General features: G+C 44.2%; 1 protein-coding gene across 1 annotated transcript; it reads right to left on the bottom strand.

The window, feature by feature from the left end:
• Positions 1–1,175: 1,175 nt before the first annotated feature.
• LOC129190149 (neuronal acetylcholine receptor subunit alpha-3-like) lies at positions 1,176–21,598 on the bottom strand. Its single transcript, XM_054792588.1, has 7 exons — positions 21,353–21,598; positions 9,071–9,210; positions 8,940–8,984; positions 8,741–8,850; positions 7,282–7,489; positions 6,217–7,203; positions 1,176–4,146 (listed from the first exon to the last, which is right to left on the bottom strand). Exons 1-7 carry the CDS (start codon positions 21,411–21,413, stop codon positions 4,021–4,023), a joined length of 1,677 nt encoding a protein of 558 aa, XP_054648563.1. The 5' UTR covers positions 21,414–21,598; the 3' UTR covers positions 1,176–4,020.
• Between the last annotated feature and the right edge of the window lie 276 nt (positions 21,599–21,874).

Here is a 21,874-nt window from a genome sequence, read left to right as displayed (position 1 = left end):
CTCAGCTTTGCTCCGACCGCCACTGAGCAAAAGAAGTCCATCTACTCGAGCTTTGAAAATATCACACATTTTCACACTTACAAATTCCCATTAATGCGGTTGGGACAGCTTTGAGAAGGAGCCGCCCCCAACCCATGCGTTACTGGAAAGACACCATGCAGATGGGATTATGTTTTTATTTCTATTTGTTCCTTAGCAGGGCCATTTAACCTCTAATTTCCCAGTCAATAATGCACGGAAATTGATGGCCTTGATCCAAATTTGGGCTGCTCGACCTTGAGCGAGGTCTCCACGTTCCTTTCCAATTCCAGACAGATTGAAGTGTCCAAATATAGGTGGAATGTCTTCATAGTGTGGCGGCTTGGCTGATGGGATCCCGCTTCGTCTCGTCTGTATTTATAACTTGACTACATCCTCTCTGCCTAATCCACAAGCACACCGCAAACTTCCTGCAGCCTCGCGTCAACACAAACACACGGAGGGTGAATCTCACACTTTCTCACTTCACTAGGTGACATGTGCAGCCTCCCTTCTCCCCTGTCCAGATCTCTCTCTCTCACACACACACACACACACACACACACAAAGAGATACACAAATGTGCTGCACGCGATGGGGGGATTAAGTGTGACTGGTCGAGCTGCAGAGAGCCACAGGGTGGGCCCATTTAAAGCCAGGCTGCAATCGGACTTCAGGGGAAATTTGTGTCTAATATAAGCACCCACCAGAACCTTCTCTGTGCTGACAGGCGCATTCAGGCTGAGCAAGCTGTGACCTCTGATAGATGGAGGGAGGGAAGAAGAAATACAGAAAAGTGCTGTGCTTTTGCTTTGCAGAGCACTGCGGGACAGTTCGGATGAAAAAAAAGCAGCAACTTGTGCAGCTGTGTGAGCAGTTGCCTTATAAGGTCCCCTGTTATGCAAAATGGACTTTTTAAATCATATTTTAAGAGTAGTATGTGTTGCTACTGGGGGTGTCACGAGACACCCAACTCACGGGACGAGGTGATACGTGAGACTGAGACGGGACAAGAGTGTTACATTCATTTGAAGAAAATTACAATGAAAAATACGACTGGACAAACACACTTTCTTAGTTAACCAAGTCACAAAACAACGCAGGCGCTTTCTGAAACGTTTATTGTCCCACAAATGGACGCTAAACGATATTGTCAACATTTTTGAGACCATATAGATCCCTGTTATGATAACATATAATAATAAATAATAATATATCATAATAATGCAATATTTCCTTGAATGTGTCACCTTTCACTCTGTAAAGCTGCGGAGTTGGCATTTGCGACCCGTCTTTAACACGTGCAGGTCATACTGTCTGTCCAATTCTGGCACGTCAGCATTAAAAGTTGCAGCTTGTAGTTGAACAATGCCAGCTCATTGTTTTTGTCGTAGCTACTTGCTGTCCTTTGATATTTACAGCATAATTAAAAATATGTGATGCATATGTTTAAAAAAGACAAATCTCTGTGTTTTTATTAGTTATTAGTATCAACATTTGAGTTTTTCCTCGCTCCTTTTTCCTCTATTTTTTTAGCTCGGGTTTTCTTTATTTTATTGCTGCAATGAGCCACGTTCCACAAATGGCCCCTGGGCCACACTTTGGACACCGGTACATGTTTCACCAGGAAGATGAGGTGCTGCCAGGTGGTGGAGGGGTGTGTCCAAGCTCTGCCTTCGTGGATCTGTCGCTGATCAGGGGTTGGGTTCCATTGTGGAGGGGTTTATGCAGCTCTCAGATCATCATTGCACAGCGATACGATAAACAGCACGGTGAAGCTCAACTCCCTCTCGCCTGCGAGACACTTCAGCTTTGCTGACCGCTTGTATTCAATGACCAAATAAATCCATGACGCAAGAAACACTTCTAGTGGAGCCCTACTCGCCAAGCATAGCAACTATGTTGCTAAGTTGTCAACACGGATCTCTTCTACGTATGAGGTGTGTTATGAAGCAAAACCGCTGATTGCTGGGGCTTGTAAAGTTGCCGTTCAGCCAAATGTAACGAGCAAAAATAGAACTGATTAAGGGTGCAGACACGTCCGAACATCGACGTTGTTTTGATCTGACAAATCTTAAAAGCTTTGTGAAATAAGAAAAGGCAGGCTTCACTACACATCTTAAAAGGCTCAAGCTCAGACAACTATCCATCAGTCAGCTGCAGACGCGATGTAATATATGCACTGTTTACATATACAGTTCAACACTTGACTGCAAGGCATGGAAAGACTCACAACATTACTGCACACTCTCTTCCTATACACAACTCCAACACACGGACACACACCATTGGGTTTGTGTTTGTTTTCAAGTTTAATTCCATAGTGTGTTGCAAAGTGCTTTCTATACATGGAGAGATTCCATTGACACTCAATGTGATTTGTTTCTGAAGTAAAGACATGTAATACAGTCGTCCCTCGCAATGTAGTGGTTCAATTAGCGCTCCCTCGCTATATTGTGTTTTTTCAGAAATGAATTAATAGATGATCGCTGTTTGGTGGTAGACTACCGTGTATTTATTATTAGTCAAAGCATACTGAAATCCAAGTGATATGTAGTAATCTGGTCACTAGGCGGCAGTAATGACACAACACTGAGACATTAGCTTACATTACGTCACCTTAACACTGCATGACGTCATGAAGTCATGATAGAGTGAAAAAAAAGTTCTCCCATTCTGTGTGGAAGTGGTAAGTCAGTGGCTTCTTAAGTTTAGACGAATTCAATTAAATCATATTCACCGGGTTAGCTCACGAGTTCCCGTCTCGAGTCCCTGCAGCATAAGAGTTGTAATGTGGTGTAAACAATGAATAATAGGAGTTTAAATGTGACTTTCACGTCTACAGGGCTCTAATCATGTTAAGAAAACCTACTGAGAAGTCATAAACAGGTTTTCTAAGCTCAAGCGACGAAAATATTCCATTTATTAACATTCAATTCTATATTGCAGAAATGAATTTATTGCAGTCACTCCTGGATTAACCGCTAACTGCTAACGGAACCGCTATAAACGAGGGACGACTGTATCGCCCAAGCCTAGTTCCCTCCTCAAAGACCATGTTTTACACTCACCCGTATTGAACAAAGATTTGTACAAGGATACACAGTGTCTGAAAAAGAATTTTAAAACTGTTTTACGTGATTTAGGTGTCAAAATCGGAATGTATTTTATTATTCGGTGTTCTATGTTAACAAGTCGGTGAGTGAGTACAAAAAAGCTGCGAGGTTCAAAGAGGGAGACACGTCGGATGATGCTTATTTGACTCATGACCTCAAGCATTTTAAACCGATTGTATTTCTTTATGTGCCCTGTTTAAGAAAAACAGCATTTTCTCCTTTGGTGTCCATGAATAGCTGAGAAAAATGACAATGTGTCCTTTAAAACCGTCACTGTGTTTGATTTCATCCCTGAATGTTTCACGGTCACTTAAAAACTGTGCCTTCCTTAAAACCCTGACCTTTCACCTTAGTTATCCTTCGTCGTATTGGGTCAGGTGTGCTTGAAAGTGAGCATTGATAAAGTTCAAGTTAAGAAGAAGCAGGTTAAGTACTGCTGTAATACTTACTGGTTACTTTGTGGCATGTTGGGTGATACTGTATATCCACTTTGTGCTCTTCCTTCTATATAGCACAATAACCCCCACAGCTTTTCAAGAAGATCTGTAAGAATTGACAACTTTGATCATAATTCTGTTGTATGCTAACAATGGCTGAGAGTCGTTTGGAGAAGAAACAAAGAGGACGGAGGTCATAGTGTGGCGTGTGTGGCTGAAAAGGATACCGTTTCCTAAACATTTATGGGGGTGGGGGGTGAGTCAAGTGCAGAAACGGCGAGGAGTGTTGAGTGACAAGTACCGCAGAGGAACAAGTAGAAGAAGGACAAAAGGCGTCAGTCCGGTCAGTGATGTGAAAAAGCTGCAGGGGTGGTTGGGTGGTTATTCCCCACAGCAGTTCAACAGGGAGACGAACAGAGAAGAAGAAGGAGAAGGAGGAAGCGTGTCTTTCATTTAAAAAAGCTGATGAGCGGCTGAAGGAAGAGTCCCAGTGTTCCCAGCACACACACCGTCACAAAGACCCACAGGAAGATCCTGTCTATGACCATGGCCACGTACTTCCAGTCGTCTTCCACCTAAAGGGCACAAAGAAAGGAAGAACTTTCAGTGGTACGGACATATTCCAGACAATAAATGGATTCCGTCCTCCTGCCGTTGAAATAAATGTCACGCTATACTGGCAGCTATGCATGTAAGCGTGCTTAATAGCATCAACACTCCAGCTCTATGGCCACATAAGGTCAAAGTGTGTGTGTTTGATCAGTCAGGTGTGTACAATCGGATCACAGCTGCAGCCGTCATAATGCTATTGTTGTGCCGGCATGGCTATTCTCCGTGCATCACAGCAGCCAGATCGCAGCCTTGCTGAGAAAAGATGGCAACAAACAAACAAACATATCAGGACCATCCAGGCTGTGAAGGGGATCCCGGCGAACAAAAAGCTTTACTGTCCTCTTATAGCCCCGTGTAAACACTCCCAAAAGGCACACGCAACACTGCGGTGCTGGAGCACACTGGTCCTCTGATGCTGATGTTGAGGGTGTAGATTAAAATTCTGGTTCAGGATGAAAGTGTTTGTGCTCTCCCTCAATGACGCTGACATCCTATCAGATGGTGCTTTCAAGGGGTCACCTCGTCTCTTCAAAATATCTAGTGACAATTCTTAGGAGAAGCGCAGGCTTCACGTGTATTCTCCATTCTTAATTCAGACATCGTTCAGACTCTATAAATATACACAATGAAACTTCTAAATATCCATGCTCTAAAATTTTGGAAACAAAACAAATTATTCTGGAAATATATATGTTTATATATATTTATAAATGGAATATTTTCATAGTTAGAGCATAGAAAACCTTCTAAATGCATTTTAAGATTATTAGAGACCTCTAGACATGAAATAGCACCCCTATAGTCACCTTTACACTCCTATTACCCGATACAGTAGCCATAATAGGAGTAAATAAGCCATTTAAGACCTAAATAAGACTTGTGTTGTTCCTCCGGAACAGAGTGGGAACGTATTTCAGTACCTTCCTACCAAAGGCATCCAATCAATGCCTTATATTTGTGTTCAATTAGCCATTTTTATGCTTGAAAATGCTTAATTTACGCAAAAATGTGTAAAATTTGCTTCAATATGCATATTTTTACGAGTATAGTAGTAATACTAATATATATTAAAAATATTTGCCTCTAAAATTGCATCAAAATGATAACCTCCACAAATATTATTTGCAGAACAGGAAATGGACCTTATTACAACGTAGCGGTTTAGTCCCTGTACGTTTGTCATGTGGGTGTTTTTACAAAAACGTCATACAATGGCATGTAGCAATGAACTTGTCCAACTGGAAATAAGCTCAGAAATGTTGTGTTTCGCTTCCACTTTGACTTTGTTGTGATGGCACAAAGGAAAAATGGGACGAGTCCATCGAACCAGCCATGGAAGTTGACAGTGATACACGCCACTGGCTGCAGAGGCATCAGCTGCTTACGTCGCCTGTTGCTGTGTCGGGGGCCGCTCCGCCCACTTAGCCTGCTGCGGTGTTTGGGTCGACTTTACATTTTTTTGCACAGCAGTATGTTGTCAGCAAAAGGTTTTTGATGTCCCAAGCCACCCATTGACAAGTAGACAGTGCCAGTGGCGATTGCTCCTTGGCTACAAGCTGAACTTCCCCTTTAAATTTGAGCTTCTCTTGTTTCAAAGGCCAGCAGCCGCCACTGGTCCTATTTTCTATTATTAGATAGGTAGTGTCTACTCTACTGGGTAATACGAGCATAAAGGAGACTATAGGGGTGTTGTTTCATGTCTAGAGGGCTCTAATAGTGTTAAAACCCGTATTTAAAAGGTCGTAAGCGGGTTTTCTATGCTGTAACACCAAAATATTCCGTTTATAAAAAAGGAATCCTACTTTGCTGAAAGTCACTTATCATGGTCGGGTCTGGAACCAACGAACTGACAAATGAGGGACGAGTGTACTGTGCTCTGCCTCTGCACATTTGTTTGTTATGACGGCTGACTGAGACTGTTGAAACATGTGAAAATGTTACTTGGAACATTGCCCGTCCGGTTAATAAAGCTTTGTTCCATCAGTTGCTACGGGGAAAAGTTGAAACAGGAGGTTCCACACTGATCATCGTACCTCTTTGGCTTTGTTGCGCGTCCTCATGTTCTCAGCGATGTACTTCACACTCTCGATGGCCTGCTTGATCTCTGGTGAAACTACAGAGAACGCCACAACTGCGTTGACTGGAGAGGGTGCGTTCAGAGACCTCGGGAGTTTGGGCAACTCCGACTCGGGGGGCCTTTGCTGGGTGCCCTGAGATGAAGGGGGCACCATCGTGGGAGGGACGGGTGTCGGAACCTCCTTGCCTCTGTAGGGGCACCTTCTGTTCATATCCCGCTTAATGTCACGGTTCACGTCGCTGTACTCGATACAGTTCATGGAGCCGCCCGCTGAGGAGGCCCCTCCTCCGCCTGCCCCACCATCCAGCGGCGGGCACGCTACACCTCCTGTGATACCGCCAACGCTCACGCTTCCCGATCCGCTTCCGACGCTGTTCTTCCTCTTTTTGTTCCCTGCGCCGCCTCCCGTCCCGGCGGTGATGCTGGCAGGGGACGAACCGCCTTGGTCGATGGGCCGCCTCATCAGCATCACCTTCGGCAGCACCCCAAGGAACACGGACCTGACCCACTCGGGCATGGTGTGAGTCATGGGAGTGCGGTAGTGCACGTTCAGCACGAACACGGTGATGACGATGCTGAGTGTGACAAAGATCATGGTGAAGAGGAGGTACTCGCCAATCAGTGGGATGACCAGCGACGTGGAGGGGATGGTCTCCGTGATGACCAGCAGGAACACGGTGAGAGACAGCAGAACGGAGATGCACAGGGTGACCTTCTCGCCGCAGTCAGACGGGAGGTAGAAGACCAATACGGTGAGGAAGGAGATGAGGAGGCAGGGGATGATGAGGTTGATGGTGTAGAAGAGCGGCAGGCGGCGGATGTAGAAGGAGTAGGTGATGTCCGGGTAGATCTCCTCGCAGCAGTTATACTTGATGTCGTGCTTGTAACCGGGTGCGTCGATGATCTCCCACTCTCCACTCTCCCAGAAGTCTTTCAGGTTCACCTTGGAGAAGTTTTTTTCCAAATGGAACGTTAAACAAGAAGACTGATACGCATCTAAACGTACGTTTGGCTTTCCTACCTTTGAGCCTATGAGCACCAGGTCGATCTTGGCCTTGTCATAGGTCCACGAGCCAAACTTCATGGAGCAGTTCTGGTAGTCAAAAGGGAAGTAGGTGATGTCCATGGGGCAGGAGGATTTAAAAATAGCTGGAGGAACCCAAGTTATGGTGCCATCAAACTTCAGCAGAGCCTTGGTCTTGTCCTCCACTAGGAAATCCCCCACAGCACTACGAGAGAGCATTTCCCAGGACACCGAAATGTCAGCATGAAACTGGAAAGGTCAGCACATGGTGAGCTAAATAAGCTTATTATCAAGATCCTAAAAGAGAACAGCAAGTTATTTGGAGGAGCCCGCCGCCTCCCTACCGGCTGGAATAAATATGCAATCATGAACTACTGGTTTGACTAACTCTACGTCCTTAATACGCAAGATGAAACACACAGCACGTGTTTTCAGCCTTTTTACTTAAGATAACAAATGAGATTACCAGGAGGATCTTCAACAGATGCGGTGCAAGAATACTGTACCTCAGTGATTCTCAACTGGTGGGGAGCCCTTGCCAAAAAATAAATAAATTGTGCAATGACCCGATGTCCACGAACGCACCTCACGTTTGTGCTATGTGCTTGCTATGCCACCCCGAGGCGTGCGCAGGAGGGGAAGGGCTTCACCACCCAGCTAGATCACCTGAATATCTGCTGGAGAAGAGCGCGCTCCGAGGAGACGACCAGCATCTCGCCGATCCAGCTCATGTTGCGTTGCGTGGGGAATGAAGACTCGCGGGTACGGTTTCATGCCCAGCTCGATCTGTTCATGCCAAGCTAGAGCTGTTGACCCGGGCAGAGGGGTTTAAGAAACGAACCTCCTGTTACAGTTGTCCCTCATTTATCGTGGCTAATTGATAGTTGAATTTCCGCAAAGCAGGATTCAAAATTAATAAATGGAATATTTTCAAAGTTACAGCATAGAAAACCTGTTTATGACCTTCTAAAAATGTTTTTACCATTATTAGAGCCCTGTAGACATGAAATAACACTCCTATAGTCACCTTTATACTCGTATTACCTAACACAGTAGACATGATAAGCAATAATAAGACATTGGGAAACTTCCTGGTCTCAAACGTAATGTGGGTCAATCGCATGGCATTAAAAAAAAGACACCCCGATCACATTCTAACATTTCGATAGATAGATAGATAGATAGATAGATAGATAGATAGATAGATAGATAGATAGATAGATTTTTCCTTGATATATTTAGAACTTCTTAGCATATCTTCACAAATATGAAAGTGGCCCTTGCGTCCTTTCATTTTTCACTTTGTTGCCGTCGCTAGAAAAGGTTTGGACACCCCTGTTGTACACCAGTCACAAACATACCATTTGTTCACAGTTCTGCTATCCAATACAACCTACTGATCCAGTTATTGTCCATTGGATGGAAACAACTACGACATGAAGACTATTACGCTTACTTGTTGTACAAAACAATGTCAGGCCTCCAAATCTTATTGGATGGAACTCGGATGAACTCAATTCCATCGTACTCCACAGGAGCCCATCGCAGCTTGTAGTCATTCCACACCTAAAAAAGCAGAAATCAAACAAATAACATGGAAAGAAATCCACATTTTCCAGTCATTTTGAGAATAGGGACATGTGAGCGTGACTTACATGTCTCAGCCACAGATTGGTTTCCATTATTTGATTGACTTCATCCTGCAGGAACAGACAAGCAACACTTTTTTATAAAAACATAGACTTACAAAAGATAACTTTGGTTTCAAAACAATTAGTTCTCTTACCACTTTGACCAGTTGAGATATGGACACCTCAAATTCCACTGTGACCGGGTCAGACACATTCTCCACTGGTCGGATGAACTGGTTGTACCTTCGGAATAACCTGCGGAACAATCGGTCCTCTGCTTTGGATGCAAAACTACCTGAGGAAAGAAATCCCAAAGGGAAGAAGGGTTAGAACTGCACTGAGACTTTGGGAATATGTTGCTCTGGAGAGCACTTATTGAACACAACAAGGTTGATGCGTTTGCGTAATGACGTGAAGCAACAGTCTCATTTTCCAGTGTAGTTTTTTTGCCACAGTCGATTTTTTTAATGATGAGATCCTTCCCCAAGTGGAGGAGTTGAAGTACCTCGGGGTCTTGTTCACGAGTCGGGGAAGGATGGAACGCGAGGCCGACAGGCGGATTGCTGCGGCATCTGCAGTGATGCGGACTCTGCATCGGCCCGTTGTGGCGAAGAGGGAAGCTGAGCCGGAAGGCAAAGCTCTCAATTTACCGGTCCATCTACGTTCCTATCCTCACCTATGGTCATGAGCTTTGGTTAGTGACCGAAAGGACACAATTGCTGGTACGAGCGGTCAAACTGGGTTTGCGCCGTAGGGTGGCTGGGCTCTCCCACGGTGAGAGGCACTGACATCCGGGAGAAGCTCGGAGCAGAACCGCTACTCCTCCGCATTGAGAGGAGCCAGATGAGGTGGCTCGGGCATCTGGTCAGGATGCCTGCCGGACGGTGTTCAGTGCACGTCCGACTGGTAGCAGAGACTATATCTCTCAACTGGCCTGGGAACGCCTCGGGATCTGCCGGGAGGAGCTGGACGAAGTAGCTGGAGAAAGGAAAGTCTGGGCCTTCCTGTCTCCTGCTGCCCTCCCAACCCGATCTCAGATGAGCGGAAGAAGATGGATGGATGGATGGATGGATCTTAATGATACAGGGGATGCTGCTTGGTGAAACAAGCTGATGGGTCGTGCCTGAAAAGGTTATTAGAACCTGACTTGTTGGTCAATCAAAAATATCGTGTTCAAACGTTTGCATGATACAGTTAAAAATGACTGGTCAAGGGTCAATGAAAAAGGGCTATGGTGTCTAAAGACGTCATTCCAGTGATGGATAGCGAATGTCCTTGAAGCCAGCCCCGCAGTATCTGCACATAAAGTCACAGAGTATAACTAAATATGTTCTGTTGGTAAGCACAATAAGCCTCTAACCAAGAATCCTTTGGTCTGAGTGTGAGCGTGTGTCTGTACAGTAGTATATGCACTTTAGAAGGCTGCACTGAAGGTCACATTGTGGAAAAGTGCCAGGAGTAACACTGCTGCGTGGGATGGCATAGAGACCCTCTATCACGCCTGTCCGAGCAGAAAATGTAGCCTCACTTGGGACAGTGAACAGTCACACCACCAGCACGCTGCACCAGTGTCCTGACAAAGCTCTCAAGCCGCAACATACACAGAAGATATTCCACCACAGATATTCCAGCAACTCCATGCACAGCACGATCGACAATGTGTGTCCCAAGACTTTTATCCTTTGCACCCTGAAATGAAGTTCCACTTATGAATCCTGTATCAAATCAATGGTAAAAAAAAGTACAGGAAGCTAATAACCAATTATCAAAGCATATTACTTAAAGGTCGATGCTTCCTCCAAAGCTTTTAAGCTGAGAAAGGATGAACACAGCATTCACTTCCATCCCAAGCCATCAACTTGAACTTCCTGTGCTGCATTAACCTTTAGTGTATACAGTATAGTGTACTGTAGAAGGTAGGAGAACGTGCTTCAGATTGCAAGCACATATACACTACTCCTCTCTTCCTTTGACACTAAATAAATAAAGCATGCAGCTTTCAAGTCACAAAACAACATCATGAGATGCATCTGTCCATTTTACTGCACCATTGCTAACTTTAATTCTTTTACTGCATTTGAATGTGCCGTTTTGTACCAAAGATGCAAGAATTAGCTATTAATCAACAATAAATGCACATAAAGCTGGCCTGTGATTGTAGCTTTTAATATAGCCTGAGGTTTCTAGAGGCTACACACTGTCCGAAGTCATAAAGAAGTTCCAGCTTTTATTGTCACTGGGGGCAGCTTGCATGGTGACAGTATGTAGACATCCTGCATTAAAGGCTTCTGCAGCTTCGCTCGTGTTTTCACATATTGTGTGACCTGCCAAGGGAAATAAGAGAATTGATTTATTTGAAAGGTTCCCTTACTGACAGAGGGCCACCTCATTGTAAAGTGTACCAAAACAGATTAAAGTCTGAGATGGAAGGAAAGCAGAGAAAACACATGTTTAACTTTCATTGAGTGTCAGTATATGTCACCACAGCTCGGTGCGCCGTCACCCTCGTTCACTGAGCCTGCAATCCACTTGACACTATATTTAGCAAGTAGAATAGCAATAATAATAATAATAATAATCTGTCCATTTTCATTGCCGCTTGTCCTCATTAGCGGAGCCTATGCCAGCTGACTTTGGCCGAGAGGCGGGGTGCACCCTGGACTGGTCGCCAGCCAATCTCCGAACAATAATAATAGTAGCAATAAAATACTAAAACGTGACTGAACAAGATTTCTTGTTCAGAAAAAACAGTCTAGCAATAGTAAATGAATTCATGAATCGCACCATAAATAAGAGTAAACTCAATCATTTTGCCAGTCTTGATACGCTGCCATGTGCATGCGTGCATGCGTGTCCGCTTTCCTCTCCTCTCGTGCTCTGTGCTTGTTTTCAGCCCTTGGGCGTATTTTCCCTATGAAACAAAGGCTTGAAAGAAGTGAGCCCTCTTGTCAGTCATATAATCTCTTTGTGTCTGTGAGGGCAGGCGGGGCCGCTAGCATACACACAGCAGAATGATGTTGGGAGTGTTGTCTCGTCAGGAGCACTGCAAGGTAGCATAGAGGTGAGCCCATCAACACGGACGAGCCGGTATGCCAAAAGTGGTGGCAATGCGACAAACTTCCCCACCGAAAGCATAACCACCGGAGGGAAAAAAAACTCCACTTGTGGAAGGAGAGCTGTCGTCCCGACAGTAGACACTCGAAGTTTGGTCGACAAAGTAAATACAGACGGAATGGCGCGAAATGGTGTGCGCTCGCAATAAGTGTGCTGTGCTACATCGCAAAAGAAGTGTTGCTCTTTAATGCAGTTGAAAAAAAAGCATTTCAAGAAATGTTGCAGACGTTTGACAGACAGTACTAATTGCCTGTGAGAAAAATACAGTTCTTGTCACAAATGCCTAAATATATATATATAAATTCTATATTATAATCATTATTCTAATATATTATAACATTATTGGTTAATTTGGTCTCAAAATAATGCTTAAATTAACATTTTTATATAATAATTTGGTGGACAATAAACATTTCAAAATGCATTTTGTCTAGACAAAGTCTGTTTCTCCCGCCATAAATGTTTTTATTGTACTTTTCTCAAAAATAATATTAAAATCTCATCTCGTCTCCTGGACCCGTTCTCATGTATCGTCTCGTCTCGCGAGCTGAGTGTCTCATGACACCCCAACTAATCATGTATGACTTCACTTCAGAAATGTCGATATGTAGAGACACGGTAGATGAAGATCTCATCAACGAATCAGGCTTTTTTTTTCAAATCCACATTTTTCAATCGTTACATGTGAGTCGAATAATTTCAATAACACCAGCCTTTTATACATTTGCATACTTTGTTGCTATTTTTTTCACTAATATTTAGTTTTGTTTTGGCCAATTGGACAGCATCGTCGTATTTCTGCTTTGGTGAGAAGTTGCTGCATATTAAAGTGGCTTTTCCAGAAGTTTCCTGGGGTCACCGCGGAGGCAAGCTGAGTCTTCTGGCGTAATGAAACAGTCTCCCTCCTGAGACACTTAGCAATTTCAGCTCCTTGTACCTGCTTTCAAAACTGTGTCCACACTCAGTGTGATCCCATAACCTTGTGTAAGCCTCTAAATTGGGTGGGGGGGAAGCAGGGCAATTAAAATCTGTCAATTAATTGGACCTTGTGTTCACTTTGGAACAATGAGTTAAGCTATTTTTTTTTATTCTCATAATTCCCTCTCTGCTTCAACGTACTCAAGTAGTGTTGATTAAAAAGAAAAAAAACAAAGTTAATTGTCAACTTTCACCTCTCCAACATGTGCTTCCTAAAACACAGGTGTCTTTTATTCAAGGACGGTTTTATTTGGTTCGGCCATTCCTGGGTGCACACGGTCGGGAGTAAAACGCTGATGACTTTAAAGGTTTTATGAAGACTTGGAGCATAACAACTCACCAACAAAGTGGATGCAACCACCGGAGGCGAGGTTAATTCGGTCTCCGCTGGTTTGCCGCCTGAAGAACAACATGACATCCATGCAGACACTTTTCTTATTGTTTTCTTCCATCTAAAACTAATAATAATGATGTTTAAACATGATCAATTAATAGATACATTCTTTTTATCTCCGTAGTCAATCAAGGACACATTTAAAAACGGGTCTTGATCGTTTATTTAATCAAAAGTTCAAAATCTTTATGTGTACCAGATATCATATAATATACGGTATGTGTACTAAAACGCTACGACATGGACGCCTGTGGCTTACAGACAGGTGTGGCCTATACAGGTATATCTACATTTTGTCTTTAAATTCAGCGGGTGCGACTAATTTGCCGATGCGGTAATTGCGATAACTGTAGACTCAAACAAGTATGAAAATGTGAATACAATGAGAACTACAAATCTTTAACCCATTAGAGCACTGATTCACAACCACTGTGCTGTGGGAAATGATCCAACTCCACTTAAATGCTCAGGAAATGATTATTCAAGCTTCAAATAATGTATATTTGTTCATCCATCTATGACATATATGGCAGGCGGACCAATGAAACGCTCTTCCGCTCTTCAGGTACATAATTAAGGAGTGTGCCCACCTGGTCATACAACAGAATAACGCTCTTCAGGTACATACTGAAGGAGTGTACCCACCTGGTCATACGACAGAATAACACTCTTCAGGTACATAATTAAGGAGTGTACCCACCTGGTCATACGACAGAATAACACTCTTCAGGTACATAATTAAGGAGTGTGCCCACCTGGTCATACGACAGAATAACACTCTTCAGGTACATAATTAAGGAGTGTGCCCACCTGGTCATACGACAGAATAACGCTCTTCAGGTACATAATTAAGGAGTGTGCCCACCTGGTCATACAACAGAATAACACTCTTCAGGTACATAATGAAGGAGTGTACCCACCTGGTCATACAACAGAATAACACTCTTCAGGTACATAATTAAGGAGTGTACCCACCTGGTCATACGACAGAATAACGCTCTTCAGGTACATAATTAAGGAGTGTACCCAACTGGTCATACAGTGTACAGTATAGTGGGTTCTACTTTGCATATGACTGGAAAACACTGCTTGTCACTGTCACGCTGGTTCCCCCTGAAACCTGCTGCAACCTGCTAACATTTCTCAAGCTGTGGCAGATTAATCATAGACAACTTCGGTTCATCAAAACCGGCGCAACGGTAACAGATGTGGACTCTTGGCTTTGCGGAGCGCGAGATGACAATGTGACAAAGTCTTTGTTCTCCTAGCGGATGAAAAAGAGAGGAGCAGTCACACGGCGCTGGCTCTCATCTCGCCACAATGATTGAGAATTAGTCGGCCAAAAGAGCCAGCGTGTGCCTCCATATCTCATGGCTCCAGGAACCCAGAGAGCCATGGCCTGTGGGAGCCTCTTTGATCAAGCATGTGCTTAACAGGATGAGGCTGGGAGCGAGCGCTGGACACTCTGAAGGAACTAATTACCCTCTGATAATACGCGGCTGCAAGTCTGCGTGTGGAGTGGAGAAGTGAGGGAGAGCTTTTGAGGGTTTTTGATGTCCTGCCTGTGACATGCTGAACAGCATGCGGTACAAAATGATTACGTGCGAGCGCGCGAAACAGCCATCATTTGAACACATGCTTTGCTGCACGGGGTCTCCTCTGGACGGGTGTGTTTTTTGTGCAAAACATAGCCTCTCACCTTTGCCTCGCCTCTCCGGGAACAGCTTGTGATTTTTGTTTCACTGATGCATGAAATCCATTGGCCTCCTGCTCGCACGCTTTCCTTTCAGAGGAAGTGGGAGTTGATGTCTGATTCACTCCGAATGTTAATTCCTCACACCAAGACGACAAGGTGTGTTTGGGACAGCTTTTTTTCCCCTGCAAATGCGTTTATTGTGTCGTTTCTTCCCAAATGTCTCAAAGCTCAAAAAATGTGGCGTTCAAACAAAATCCACGGTACAAATCATCTTCACAGCACAAAGCACAAATCATTCAACACAATTGGAGCGTTATTGGGCGTGATGAGACTCTCAGACAAATATTTCCAGAGGCCCCCCCTTGCCAGTTTGAGAAGGTGTCCTACTTTGAAAGATAAACTGGCCCACAGCTACCAAGCACCAACTTCCAAACCCACATGGCTAAGATCCACATCTGTTGGCTCATACAAATGCAATCATCGCACCAATACTAGGCAAACAAAGACAATCACTCACAATAGAACCACTGCACAAACATTGGTCAGCGCCAGTACAGTCGTCCCTCGTCATGTCGGGGTTCGAAAACCCCACAAACATGTCAGTCACATGTTCTTATACTTTTGCTCACATGAAAAATGGGTGGGTTCAAAGAAAAGGTGCTATCTTCTAAGCTGTGCATCCGATCGAGATGTGAATGCTGTGCATGGAAATGAAAGCTGAAATATTCATCTTTTGATGTCAAACAGAAATGTTTTCAGTGCAAAGCCAAACATAAAGGACTTGACCTCACGGTCCCAACACTTCTGGAGGGCAGCGGTCATAGAGCAAGTCAGGTCAGATCGGGTAAGACACCAACACATGCTGCTCAAAAAAAGCCAGATGGATGTTTTTTTATGCGTTTCATCTCCAGTGAACATCGAGAGTTATGTTGGAAAAGGTGAGCAGACAGTGAGCCAAGAAGCCTTCCAGGTAAAACGTGAGGGGAACGAAGGTGCGAGCACAGTGGAGAGAAAAAGATTAGGGCTTTGAAAAATAGTGCGTTAAGTACGGTAATTTAGGTCATTATTTACGCTAAAATAGAATTAACGTGTGCGCAAGAGTCACACCGAGGCTGACGCTCTTATTCTGACCTGAACACATCAACAGAAGTGCAAAGTTGGTGTTGCACTTCTGTTGATGTGTTATATATGTACCTCTAACTTATCTTATCCTCTTGCCATCGGAACGACACTTCCTCATTGTCACCAATTGACAGCGAGCTGCATTCACGCACACCCCGAACATCACAACGACATCTTTATTATGCGTGTATGTGTGGTCTATCCATCCATTCATCCATTTTCTATGGCGCTTATCCTAATTAGGGTCACGGGGCTATGCTGGAGCCTATCCCAGCTGACTTTGGGATAGGCGGTGAGAGGCGGTGTTCACCCTGGACTGGCACATATAGACAAACAACCATTCATTCTCACATTCATACCTATGGACAATTTAGAATAGCCAATTGAGTGTGGGAGGAAACCGGAGTAGCCTACTTGGAGAAAACCCACACACGCACGGGGAGAACATGCAAACTCCACACAGAAATGTCCAACAGAGATTCGAACCCAGATCTTCCCGATCCACAGACTGTGTGGCCTGTGTGACTGTGTGCTAACCACTCAGCCACCGTGCGGCCTTGTGTGGTCTAAATAAACAGAAATATAAAGAAAAACAAGAAGTGGACATTCTTGTCACTCACTAATGTAACTCTTAATGCGGAAGTACAATCTGCTGCATTGAAGTATGCTCGCAAATCCCGAAAAATATACACTCAAAACATGTGAATTCAACTTAAATTATGTGGTGTCTTTGAACGCAACTCCTCATGGCTCATACTAACACGGTTAAAGTGTGATTCAAATGTTGGAGCTGTTAACACACACCCAAATTTATAGAATCCTGTCCTGTCATTTATCTTTCTGTACGTAAAACACAGTAAAAGTGGGCAATTAACCGCGATCGAGTGATTACTCTATTGTCCATGAACAAAATACCCTTGTTGGAGAAGTGACGGCCCTATCTATTAATTGATGGAATCTAATGCCATCCCTGCCTCACATTACGGCTCTGATGTTTTTGCATAATCTGTTAAATAGCGATGAAACGTCCTCAGCAGCACAACAATACTGTAGCCACATCAGAAGGAAGTCAGCATTCACGGCGTAAGGATCGAGTCATTATTAGACGTCGTGGGACGAGAAGGTGTTGCGGCGGCAGCTGCAGCTAATGACGTGATCAATGCTAATGTCTTCTTGGCTCAGCAGTGTGCTCGGCCAATGCGGAGCAGGTGATTACACACAACATTACTGAAGCGTCGGTTGTCAAGTGTGTGTGACCTCACGCTGTTGGTGCATGCTAGTTAATGGCTCTTTGTCAGCATGGCAGACATGCAGTACAAAGTAGGGAATTAAACGGTCCAAAACATTGCATTGCAACTTTTCTGTCCAATCGTGTCTTCAGAAACAAAGCAATGACTAACGCGTCATGTCCGTCAGACACAGTTCCGGCTTCCCAGCAGTCTCAAATGCAGCACTGACTGTGTGTGTGTGTTTGTGTTGTAAGCGCTAAGATGTGTTTAATTCAATCTGCAAGCAGTGGAGTAAGGCCTCTGCTTTTTTCCCTGCGGTTGTTATTCACTATATGTGTATGGAAGTGGTGTGGGTGAGGGGTGGTGGTGTTGGTGGTAAGGAGAGTCTCAGTGGCAATAATCAAACGACAATCGTGCTAAGCGGATCCCAGGGCCGCCGCATGGGCCTTAAGCCACGCACAAGCGCAGGCGCTCTCCTTGATTGCCTGTCAGACTTCAATACAAGTTTATTACTTCTGGGAAAGGGGAAACCAGAGGGCTGCTTGCTAGCATCAAACTCAGAGGAGCATTTAGGTCCGGCACAAGAGCAAACACGCTCGGAGACGGCGTGATGCAAGGAGACATCTCTTTGCAAGCACATTCAAGCAACAGAGGCTCAGTGTAAACACAGCTGGATCACCGCCAGGGGCACGTAAATCAGTGCCCCAACAGTGGCCTGGTTTTCTTTGCCTTCCTTATGGAGTAGTGATTCAGTTACGGTGTATACCATATTTCCTTAAATATGTGACTACTGTTACGTGACTTTGACCTTGTGTTGGACATCAGAATATATTACTTTTATTCATTCATTTATCATTAAGAATTCTAGCATCGTGTGTTTTTCCACATAGAAAAATGGCATTCTGATGCATTCTGCTCTTTTTTTAATAATCAGCTATACAATTTACATCCTAATTACAGGCCCACCCAAAAGACATAAAGGGTCAAACCCTGAAAGCTACCAGTACAGCCGGGCAACTCTCGGGGGTGAGAAAAGATAGTATGCTGTTCAGCTGATTGTAATCATTAAATCCTAAACCTTAAGACACCACCGCTCATCTTGAAAATATGCTGATGTGCACCGCAGAGGACCCACCAGCTGACTCTCTTATTTTGAATGTCAAAGTCCAAATATGACTGAAAAGAATCGTGGGATTAGTCTATGGAAATACTGCAGCTCGATGCCACCGACTGTTCAGCATTTTCTCCCATGTGGTGACAAATCTTCCCATCATGGATGGCAGAAGACAATACCTTCCACTGTGCACAATAAAACCCCCCACTGGGGGTTCCAGTGTGTGTGTGTGTGTTTTTTTTCCAGGCTGTTATCTGCACACACACACACACACACACACACACACACAGTCCAGTTCAGAATGATCACAGCCAAAGAGGGATTGAAGAGAGGAAAGGAAGGGAGGTCAGAGCGCTTTTGTTTCTCCCAATGAAGCCAAGCCTAGTGAGGAATCACTGCGGATGTCCTCATCTGATTATCGTCCCGTTCCTTGACATTTCTCCCGTTGGGGGTCAGAGCAAGGCAGTCAGCTGTGCCATACGTGTCCAGCTCAAGCGCCAAGTGGATCCACGTGCATGCGTCAGGTTGAAGGCAGTGTGATTCAACGTCTTGCACTTGATGACTAAAGTGCGACAATGTGATGCACTTAGCACAGCTCCCAAGGGGGCATAGGTGGGGTGGGGGGGAGACACATCTGCGTCATATTTATTCCTGCACTCAGGGCTTTGAAAGTTTAAAAATACATGTATTTGTGCAAAAGGCAGCAGAGATAAAGTCATGCCGACGTCTTATCCCTGTGCTGCATCTCCTGAGCAGTGATCTGCGGGGAGCTGGATATAACAACACAGGTGTTTAGTGTGAGCAGCAACAGATGCATAATCCATGTCACACCCTGCAGAGTTTGAGTGGCAGGTTAGAAAAACAGTTGTTGAAGCGGCACCAAAATGAGCATTGTCGCTATTGAAGTGTGTTACTATGCAGTGTATCATCCACAAAGAGGCTCATTATGCTCGGGGCTCCCTGCAGAGAAGAAGTCTTTCCTCTGTTTTCACTCTTCAGTGAGTATAAACTAGATGAAATTTGGAAATTGAAAAGCGCACATATTAGATATGTCTGCGTGAGCACTAGGGGTGTCACAAGATCTCGCGAGATTCAAACGTGAGATTCCTCGCACTTGGCCCCGGACGGTAATAAATTCATCAAGTAATCACGCAAGAAATGAAAATGTGCTTGATCATTTTGCCAGCCTTAATATATTGCCATGTGCGTGCGCGTCTGTTTTCCTCGTCTCTCGCCTCCAAACAGGCAGGAGGGGGCTTCAGCACCTGGGTGCATTTGTTCCATAGAGCATCGGCATGAACGGAGTGAGCCCTTTTGTCAGTCATACTGTCTCTTTGTCTCGGGGCGTCCTGTAGCATACACACAGCGTGCAGAAGAATATAAAGTAGTAAAAATCTAATTAGTAATACATTGACACATACTGTATATATTTTTTTCTTTGTACTTTTCTTAAAAGTAATGTTAAAATATCGTCTCGTCTCATCCTAATAGACCCAATACCGTGTAACGTCTCGTGACACCCCTAGTAAGCTCATATTACAGAACGTGTGCAATATTTTTCCCTATTGCAACCACAACAGTGACTCATGTTATTATTATTGTGCCTGTTGTGAGATAATGTACACCTGCAATAAAAGCCTGTTGTTTCGGCAATCGAGTTTGGTGCTTGTCTCACCGAATATTTTTTACTAATAATAGGCCTAATTCAACCGCAAAACAGCGATCATTCATTAATTCATTGTTTAAAAACCGCGAGGGCCGACTGTATACACAATTTATTTCATGCCGTGTGTGCAAATGGCAACAGTTTGACCATGGAAACGATGAATACAATTTCAGTTATTTTCAATAGGAACAACTGATTCTAAAACCAAAGCAAGAAAGACTGTTTGTGTATTAATCGTAGGCTTGTTTTTAAACACGATTAACAGCAGCACCATTGCTCGGTGGATTCAGAATTCCAATTTTTTTGTTTGGGACAGGTGAGTAATTTTCTTTTCAAACACTTTGAAATATTAATTTTTGTTAGCTAAACACACAGCTCCAAGAAGGCTAATGTGCACGCTAGCTAGGGATTGCTATGATATGCTGCGATGCAGCCTTATATTACAGCATCATGCCACTTCAGGGCAGGGGGTAGGTGATGTTAAAAACAGGAATAAAGCTGATCACCGTCATTAAACACCACAAACTACCAGGATGGCTTCTTCCCTTTGCCAAACAATGACCTCTGACCTACATCCCTGCAGATCGCAATAATATCAACTGTGGTTGCATTTGCGCATTTTGTACATACAGTAAGCATCACAGTAGCTCCAGGGGGCTGAGACATGGGTATTTTTATATGCACTCAATGGACGTAACATTCGGGACATCTAATGAGATCATTGTGAGCGTAGAGTACAGTGGTACATCACAGTGAGAGAGCTGATTCCAATGTTTTGGTTACCATTTGGTGCGACAATCATTGAAAAAGAATATAATTTGTTATTTATATTAAATTAATTTGTGGTGACTCCGCTGCTGTTGTGACTCAACAGTTATGTTTGCTCATTCCTGTCATCAAGTCTTGTTGGATCTGTCCTGTGCACAAAGAGTGAATTACTCCACCTGGATTGGTAACAAAAGCACATTTGCAGTATCTCTACAGTAACTCGCCGCTTTCAGAAGGCAGTATGTCAAAAAACACTTCAAAATTGATTCAAACGTAATGTCAAGGCGTGTAAAACGCTACTTTTTTGCCTTGTCTTTCAACTGTCAGCACCATCAGCGCCAGCCCGGTGCGCTTACCTTGCGCCGCGAGGAGGAGCACCAGCAGGAGAGCGATGCTTGTTTTCCCGGTAAGATTCATGGATGCATCGGATCTCGGGGTTGTTCCGCGGGGACGAAAAATCACAATAATGTGATGACGATTAGCCGAGACGTCCTGTCAGATATCTGCAACTGACGCTTCGAATTATAGCAACATTTTTGCTTTTACGCACCGTGTAGTGGCTTCGGACTCGGCGGTGCGCTTCGCCGGACAACTTCAGCGCCTCCCCTCCCTCCTCTTCATCTCCTCCCACCCCTCCTTGGGCGCCTCTCTCTCACCCATCGTGACTCAGAGGTGATAAGTTCGGAATAATGGTCTCGAAGTACTGCCTCGGGGTTCTGGAAGTGAAAATGTTCAGGAAGCCATTAAATCCACAGAGTTATTGCTGCCAACCTGCGTCCGTTGGGATGTTTTGATTATGCTAGCGTGTTTACAAGGTAAAACTATTGAACGAATTTACGTCAGAGTTACTAAAATGTCAAGAAATGAGCCAACAAATA

The sequence above is a fragment of the Dunckerocampus dactyliophorus genome, chromosome 11 (genome assembly GCF_027744805.1).
Source record: "Dunckerocampus dactyliophorus isolate RoL2022-P2 chromosome 11, RoL_Ddac_1.1, whole genome shotgun sequence".
Lineage (NCBI taxonomy): Eukaryota > Metazoa > Chordata > Actinopteri > Syngnathiformes > Syngnathidae > Dunckerocampus > Dunckerocampus dactyliophorus.
Note: the sequence above shows the minus strand (reverse complement) of the source record. Positions and strands in the feature narration are given on the sequence as shown.